The sequence below is a fragment of the Penaeus japonicus genome, unplaced genomic scaffold, assembly GCF_977035675.1.
Source record: "Penaeus japonicus unplaced genomic scaffold, GWHDUDI00000001_assembly GWHDUDI00000033, whole genome shotgun sequence".
In the NCBI taxonomy this organism is placed as follows: Eukaryota; Metazoa; Arthropoda; class Malacostraca; order Decapoda; family Penaeidae; genus Penaeus; species Penaeus japonicus.
In genome coordinates, this window is record NW_028234435.1 from 12,103,226 (window position 1) to 12,112,589 (window position 9,364).

The 9,364-nt window shown below is 40.5% G+C and overlaps 1 protein-coding gene across 5 annotated transcripts in view; it reads left to right on the forward strand.

Annotated features, from left to right (window-relative positions):
* Positions 1-1,676: 1,676 nt before the first annotated feature.
* The window catches only part of LOC122263248 (uncharacterized), a 118,460-nt gene continuing 110,772 nt past the window's right edge, over positions 1,677-9,364 (forward strand). For all 5 annotated transcript variants that reach the window (XM_043031639.2, XM_043031642.2, XM_043031640.2 and 2 more), the window contains exon 1: positions 1,677-2,329. In XM_043031639.2, coding sequence (XP_042887573.1) covers positions 2,151-2,329 — 179 coding nt within the window. In that variant the 5' untranslated portion in view covers positions 1,677-2,150. The remainder of the gene's footprint in view (positions 2,330-9,364) is intronic.

A 9,364-nucleotide genomic window follows, 5' to 3' on the forward strand; every position in this document is an offset into this window, starting at 1 on the left:
GGCGAGTCGCTCCTGAAGTCGTTCTTTAAGTCGGCGTCCTTATCTCTTCTCTCCCTCGCGGCTCTCATTTCTGTCACGTGCACCGCAGCGACGTCGGTGGGCGCTGGTGGTGCTGCTGTGATCTGCTGCGTGTGCGTGTGGGTGGACGGAGTGCCGTACAAAAGGCAGTGTTCTGAGACGTATGGGCGTGTTTGTACTTGCGTGCGATTTATAACGGCGGTAATAATATTAAGTGTATGCAGACTTTCCGCTCTTTTGGTTTTGGACGACGCTGCTTGCGCTCACTTGGCAATATTTTGAACACCTGGCATGTGGATGCAAATGCGTGCATGTATGTATGTATGTATGTATGTTTAGAGTGGATATGTTTAGTTTAGAGTGTATGGGCATGTGAGGGAAGATTCAATTAGGTTCTAGATGTGTGGTTTAGATTGTTTGTCATCGTGTGTGCTTCGTGGTTCTATTGGATTTGTGTGTTTGTCTGTATGGTGGTGTGTGCAGGTGGGTAAGTGAAGAGGGCCTGGGGCGAGCGTCATGGCACGAGCTGAGTGCCAGCCCGGAGAATGTCGCGCCTGTTTGACCCTTTCATTCACCGTGTCAGCGCAACGGCGTGACAGCGCGAGGGCAGGTGATGAATGTGAGAGTGTCGGCCCTTGTGTCACAACTGTCAGGGGGGACCAGGGGGGAGGGGTGGAGAGAGGGGGCATGTGGACGTGAGTAGGGAAGGCCACCAGGCGTTCTCTCGGAGGGATATGGGGAGAGAGGGAAGGAAGGAAGCTCGAGGCAGAGGTTGTCAATAGGCCACCAGCGCCCCTCCTTACCCCCCTCCCCTCCCTACCTCTTCCCCCAGCTCGGACACTACGCCCGAAGGGGTTTTTGTGAAACGTGTTTAGCTAAAAGTAGAGCTGCAGGTCGGGTATTGTTAGCGAGGTGTCGCGGCTAAACATGGCGCAGCGCCCAGACCCGGCCAGCCACAATGCCACGCTAAAATTATACCTGTGCGGGCCAGGCCTGGGCGGGGAGAGAGAAAGCGAGCGAGCGCGCGCGCTGCCGCCGCTCACAGAGTCCGCCGCGGGCGTGAGGACGGGCGTCAGTGTGTCACGCCGAGGCCAGGGGCACTAGGCTGTACCTGCAGGGCATCAGGGGTCACCGCCCCCTTCCCTCCACAGCCACAGCCGCCTACGTCACGGCCCCGCCCTCAGCCACCCACCGTGCTCCCCGTCGCCGTTCGCGCGTGGGCGTCCTCATTGCCCACATCCAAGCTTTAGCGTGCAAACACGCACAGCCGCACTGCGCGCGTACATGTGCGTGAGAGAGAGAGAGATTAATAAGTGCAGGACAGAGCCCGACCGAGCAGGTGTGGTTCAAGCCCTGCGCCCCCCCGCCCCCTCTCCGCCCTGGGGCTCTCCGGGGTCACGTCCCCCCCTCCGTCCCGGGCCAGCGGGGGTGTTGGCCACCGGAGCGGCCCGCGGTACCCGCCCCCCCCCCCCCCCCCCCCCCCCCCCCCCCCCCCCCCCCCCCCCCCCCCCCCCCCCCCCCCCCACCCCCCCCCCCCCCCCCCCCCCCCCCCCCCCCCCCCCCCCCCCCCCCCCCCCCCCCCCCCCCCCCCCCCCCCCCCCCCCCCCCAAAAAACACCCCCCCCCCCCCCCCCCCCCCCCCCCCCCCCCCCCCCCCACCCCATCACAGCGGGCTGGCCAGTGTTCTCGACCCACGACTCTTCGCGACCGATTCCCGGCGATCCGCCCGGACGCAAGCACGCAGCGAGTGGTCGCGTCCGCGCCTCAAGCCTGGATTAATAAGGTTCTTTATCGCGAGGAAAGGAGAGGAAAGTGGGAAATGGTGGCGCTGCCTCTTGTGATGGTGAAGTCGCCCGCCTGTGTGCTCGAACAGCTGTAGAGTGTTCTAGAATGACGGGTGTTACACGTGTAAAGTGTGGTCGTGCTGACGAGGGGAGCCGCCGCCGTCGTGGAGGCGTGGAGCAGGTCGTCGTCACCTCGTGCGGGTAACAGAGCGAGTGGAGTGACCGGCGTGAGCCGAGAGTCGCAGCCTACTGAGGCTCGTACTCGAAGTCTCCTGACGCAGGAGAGGTGCGGCGCCCTTAGCGAGGAGGACAGCAGGCCTCCCCGCCGCCGCCATCCTGCGCGAGAGCCATGACAGTATCCTACCAGTATGAAGTGGCCTCCTCCACCTCGGGCGGGTTCACCCGCCTGCTCTTCAAGTGGAAGGGTTCCTTGTACAAGCTGGTGTACAGGGAGCTGTTCGTCTACTGCATCGTGTACGGGGTCATGAGCTTCGTCTACCGCTATTTCTTCAACCCCACGCAGAAGAGGTAATGTCGCACGCACAGCCCTTGAGTCCGCCTGCATCCCTTCACTCTCTTCAGAAGGTCCAAATAAAGGCGCGGCCAAAGTGACTCCAGAGAGCCTGGTTACTTTTACATACGCTGATTACCAGCAGATGTTGGTGAAATAGACTCCCATTACGCTACGTTTAATGACCGAAGATGTTGGTTGCGTTTTATGTCTATTTTGTCTGTGTCCAACTAGATACACGTCGTTGCTCGCTCCTGCTGACATGACTTTGCTTTTGACGTTTTACATAAGATCACCTGGAAGGCGTCCATCTAGACTGTGACCTTGACATGCAAATTTTTTTTTTTTTTCATATCATTTATATTTTAAGTTAACCACGATAAACTAGAAAGGATCGGTGCTACTGCATTTATTATTATTATTATTATTATTATTATTATTATTATTATTATTATTATTATTATCATTATTCCCAATTATTGGTGATTGTCAACATGATAATATCAGTGATTATCCGAGTATTATTCTCATGCCAAACACTGAACAATAATTAATGGTGATATACATCCGTATCTTCGAATTCTTAATGGATGGTGTAACCATGTCCTTGAATTCTGAATGACCTATTATATGTGATTATAATATAAATAACATAAACACACAATTTCCTTCTACAAGCAATCAGCCTGACCATCAAACTAAACGAAACAGCTAATTCGTCAGCTTTTTTTTTTTTTTTTTTTTTTTTTTCAAAACGAATCTTCTCGATGGGATCTCCTGATTACTAAACAAATCCAACCTCCTTCCTAGTCACAGGTCTCCAGGTGATATACAGGTCTCCAGGTAACAGACAGGTCGCCAAGTAACATGTTCTCTCTCTTCGCTTCTCTTTTCCGCCCTTTCCGCCCACCAGCCAGCCCCCTCACCCGCCTTCTTACCACCTGTTGATTACGTCATATGTTTTGGACGTGAGCTAACACTTCTCCCTTGTCACTTTTTTTGTTTTTCTCTGACTTCTCTTTCTGTCTCTCACTCTCTCTGGCTGCTCTTTCTCTCTGTCTCTGTCTCTCCCTCTCTCTCTCTCTGTGTCTGCTCTATCTATCTATTTATCTATCTATCTATCTCTATCTCTCTCTGTGTCTGCTCTCTCTCTCTCTCTCTCTCTCTCTCTATCTATCTATCTATCTATCTCTATCTCTCTGTGTCTGCTCTCTCTCTCTGTCTCTCTCTCTATCTATCTATCTATCTCTACCTCTCTGTGTGTCTGCTCTCTCTCCCTCTCTCTCTCTCTCTCTCTCTCTCTCTCTCTCTCTCTCTCTCTCTCTCTCTCTCTCGGTCGGAGTCTTCGTCTCTCTCTATAGCCTCCTCTCTCTCTCTCTCTCTCTTTCTTCTCTCTCTCTCTCTCTCTCTCTCTCTTTTTTTCTCTCTCTCTCTCTCTGCGCTCTCTCTCTCTGCTCTCTCTCTCTGTCCTATGTCTCTGTCTGCTGCTCTCTGCTCTCCTCTCTCCTCTCCTCCTCTCTCTTTTTCTCTCTCTCTCTCTCTCTTTCTCTCTCTCTCTCTCTCTCTCTCTCTCTTTCTTTTTCTTTCTTTCTCTCTCTCTCTCTCTCTCTCTCTCTCTCTCTCTCTCTCTCTCTCTCTCTCTCTCTCTCTCTCTCTCTCTCTCTCTCTCTCTCTCTCTCTCTCGCTCTCTCAAGCTCTCTTCCCCCCCCCTCTCTCTCTCGCTCTCTTTCTCCCCTCCCTCCCTCTCTCTTCCTTTTTCTGTCCCCCCCCTCTCTCTCTCTTTCTTTCTCCTTCTATTCCTCTCTCTCTCTATCTCTCTCTCTCCCACCCTCCCTCCCTCCCTCTCCCTCTCCCCTTTCCTCTCCCTCTCCCCCCCCCCTCTCTCTATTTCTTTACCTTTTCGACATATTTTCACCATCTCTTCCTCTCTTTCCCTCTTTACCTTCCTCCTCCCCCTCCCCTTCCCCCTCCCCACCGGTCCCCTCCTCCGCCCACTTTCTTGGTACGCATTTCACATCATTAGCAAATGTCAAACACTGTCATTTTTTTCACCCATCCATATCCGTTGGGTTATAGTTTCATCAACTAAAACGATATTTAAGTTGCCATTAGTCATGTCATACAAGACAAATGTTGTCTTTACAACTCTTAAACATATGTCAATCTCTCACACTCTTCCGGGCTGTTGACATAGAGGTACAGACATCATGTGCGTGCCAATGGAATAGCCTGGGTGTAAGTGCGCCGTCGTTTTATCCTCGTAGTTTCAATGACTGCTGTCACATTAAAGCGGTCCGCATGTTTCTGACGTGTGTGTGGGGGTGGGGGGGGGGGATGAGGGGGTTGTGTGTTTGGGGGGATGGGGGAGGGGTTGTGTGTGGGGGGGAGTAACATGGGTGGGGTGTGTGTGTGTGTGTGATGGTGATATATATTACATCTCATTTTGTGTCTAAACTGAGACATGAATTTCATCTATTGAATTGCCCCGAATATTGTCCGAACGGTTAAAGGATTCTTCAATAATAGTAGCGAAACGAACAATGATACTAATAATCATCATAATGAGGCTCATTACAATATTACCGATACTCCCTTTTAGTTAAAATTTTGTTTCGAACGATAGATACCGTTTAGAGCAGAGTTCTTAACCTTATATTAAGTCACAGACCCCTTTGAGAATTTGATAAAAGTTATGGACCCCTTTCTTTGATAAATGCAACTTTGCATGCAAGGAATACACTTTATCTTAATACAAATTGTTTGACATACACACCGTATGAATAAAGTAAACAATTAAAAAAATATATATATTGAATATAGATATTGATCTTTTTATCCAATTTTCAAGGTTCCTCTGAAACATATCCATGGACCGCAGGTTAAGATCAGCTGTTCTTAAAGAATAGTACCACCTCAATACCTCTCTGTCTGCTCTCTCTCTGTCTTTCTGTCTCTCTCTTTCTCTCTCTTTCTCTCTCTTTCTCTCTCTTTCTCTCTCTCTCTCTATCTCTCTCTCTCTCGCTCTCTCTCGCTCTCTTTCTCCCCTCCCTCCCTCTCTCTCTCTCTCACTCTTTCGCTCTCTTTCTTCCCTCCCTCCCTCTCTCTTTCTCAAAGCACTTACCCCCAGAGGGTATCCGGGGGGTATCGAAACCTGTTCTTGAGGGTATCCAGAAACCAATCTGACAGTCAGGAAAGATTTTGTATAAGAATTATTCTTTATTCATTTACTGAAATTTTTAATAATGATAGTCCGTAGAGTTCAGTTATTTGTTCATAGCTGTCCCGATTTCTGATTTTTTTTTTCACGGGAAATTAAAAGTGAAAAGTCGTGGGGAGGTAATGTTGGAAAAGGGATATCAGGTTGACTTGGAGTTGACCTTTGTAGGTCAAAATAGGGTCAAAATAAAATAATAATAATAATAGATAGATAAATAAATAAAATAATAAGAGTCTCCGTACATACATTTCGTAAGAAAAATAAACAAGGATACAGGTTTACTGTTATTAACATAACAGTGAACCTGTATCCTGTGTGAAATGGATGGCCTCGTTTGATGCTGTTGCTTTCATAATCATTAGCATGATTATCGTCATTTTTATGATTGTGATGACGATGGTAATGATATTGGTGATGAATATTATGATGAATATCTTATCTTTATTATCATTATTTTTCACCATTATCAACATTGTTATTCTTATCATTGTTATTTTTAGTTTTATTATTGGTCTTATCACTTTATAGATTGTAATAGTTATTGTTATTATTATCATCATTATCATTTTCATTACTGGTGTTTTTATTAGCCCAGTTACTATTATCATCATAATTATTATCATAATCATTGTTATTTTTATTATCATAATCATTATCTTCACTCTCCATAGTGTTATTATCATCAACATTATTATCTTTATTATAATATTTCATGATATTATCATTATTTCTGTGTCATAACTTTATGTTGTTATTACTACTATTAACATCATTTCTATCATATTTTTTGTTTCATTATCATCATGTTCATCGTTGTTATAATCATAACGACCATTACTTAATTCTTATCATCGCTCCATCGTTATCTTGATTATCATCATTACTATTATCATTGCTATCATTAATACTATCATTATCAACATTGTTATTATTGTCGATATTATCTTTATTATTAATGATATCAATATTGACATCGTTGTTATAATGATGGTTGTTTGTATTATTGATATCATTGTTGCTATTATGATGATCATAATTGTAAACATTATTGCTGCTATCATAATTAGCATCATAACCGTTATCATCATTATATCTTCTTCTTCTTCTTTGACTTTCGGCTTATCCCTAAGATTATTATCATCATTATATCAATAATAATAATCATAGTTATGCATGTATATCATAGCTTTATTTTTTTTCACAATGGCCACAGCAAGCCCCATGCAACAGTAAAACTTATGCTAACGCTTAATTGCAATTGCTGTATCAATAGCCTTATCAACATTAGGATTACAACCAAGCCAAAAGGGATAATGACAAGGATAATGACGTCATCACTCTAGCGAATGACGTCACGAATAGCGAATCGATTGGGACTCAAATTCTGATGAACTTTTTTGGCATTTTCTTCAAGTAAGTAAGTCTTTTGACAACGAAGAAAAAAAAAAAAAAAAAAAAAAATATGATAAAGACTTCTCTTATCATCTCTCTCCGTCTTTTAATTAAATTAATTCCTTGCTGTACTAATGCCTGCTGTTGTTAATGGCGGATTAGGGGGCGAAGGCATAGGTAACTGTGTGTTCAATTAATGCATTTTTATGAATGAAGAGGAAAGAGGATTTTGATATTAAGAAAGGAAGTTGAGAACGTTTAATCAGATTAGATATACTTAAGTTTCAGGATCGTGAAATTTTATATATGTTCGGTCTCCTTAATTACTATATAGGTTAAACTAAAAAAAAGAAAAAAAAAAGAAAAAAAATATATATATAATAGTAATTATAATAATAATAATAATAATAATAATAATAATAATGATAATAATTTTATCATGATCACTATCTTTTCCTCATCTTTATTATTTTGATTATTGTATACATCGTTATTATCATAATTACCAATATCATTTTCATCTGATAAAATTAATTTTCTTATCATAAGAATAACTATCATCATTAACGGTACTGTTTTATCAACAGTGTAATTAACGTCATTATCATTATCAGTAGTTATATTTCATCATTATCATCATGATCTTTGCAATTATAGTTTTCATTAATATCATCTTTACTTAATGGGTTTACATTTTTGAGGTCATTATCATATGACTATAATCATTATATCATTATTATGATGATGATCATCATTATCAATAATTTGCGTTGGCATCATTGCCATAGTTGTTATTGTTATTATCATCATTATCATTATCCATTATTATCATTATTATTATTATTATCATTGTTATTACTACTAATATAATTATAATTACCATTACTATTATCATTATCATTATTTTTATCCTCATCATTATCATTATCATCATCACTATCATCATTCTAATCACTGTTATTATCATTATCATTATCATCATTCTCATTATCATTACATTCATTGTTATTATTATCACTATTACTATATTACTATTATCATCATTATTGTCATTATCAATGAGCCTGTAGTATCACTTTTTTATTTTCATATCATTATATTCATCATCTAATTCTTATCATTGTTATTTCGAACCATGTTATTGTTGTTCATATCATAACTTTTAGTTGTGTTATTATTGCTGTTATCATTTTTGTTTATATTATTATTATCGTGAGTAATTTTAGTTTATGCAATATGATAATTGAAATTACTATTATCATTATTATCTCAATCAATCATCTTCTTCAATTTCATTATCATTATTGTTCCTGTTGCTATCATCACATTCAACATTATCTTTATTATTGTCTCATTATCATTATTATTACTATCATTATTATAACTGACATCTGTCTGTTTTACTACTATCATTGCTTCAGTAAATACAATCATTATCATTATTGTCATTATCATCATTATTATCATCATTATCGTTATTATCATTATCATCATCATTATTATCAATATTATTTTGAATAAGGATTCTATTATCATTGTTATCATCATTATTGTCATTGTTATCATTACATTCATTATAATTGTAGCCGTTCATAATATAACCTTTATCACTATTACTGTTTTCGTTGTTTTGTTTTCTCCTTATTATTATACCTTTATTTTTCAACATCATTCATTATCATATGCATTAGTGGGATTATTATTATCACTACTAATGTTGATATTATTATTTCAAAATTTTGTTATTATTATTATTATTATTATTATTATCATCATATGTGTTGATATTAAGGTTAATTATCATAATCTTTATTATCATCAGCATTATTGTTATCATTAATACTATTAGATTTATCACCAATATTGTTAGTATTGTTATCGTTATTATCATTAATGTTATCATTATTATTATCATCATTATTATTGTTATCATTAATACTTTTGTTACTATCATCATCATCATCATCATTACCACCAACACCATCAGTATCATTATTACTATAATCATTATCATCATCATCATCATTACGATTGTTACGACTAATTGGTATTAAAACATTTTTATCATTTTCACTGTCATCACTGTTTTCATCAGTTCTATCATTTTTTAATTAAATTTTGTCATTATCATCAATGGCATCGGGATTTTTATTTTTGTCATCATCATCGCTATTGTCATTATCATTGTTGTTGTTATTATAGTCATTGGCATTCTTATTATTACCATTATCATTATGATCATGATCATTTTCATTATGACCTTCATCCTTTTATATACAAATGTTTATATATATATATACATATATATATATATATATATATATATATATATATATATATATATATATATATGTATATATATATGTATGCATACATGTACATATCTATGTATATGTACACACACACACACACACACACACACACGCCCGTGTGTGTGTGTGTG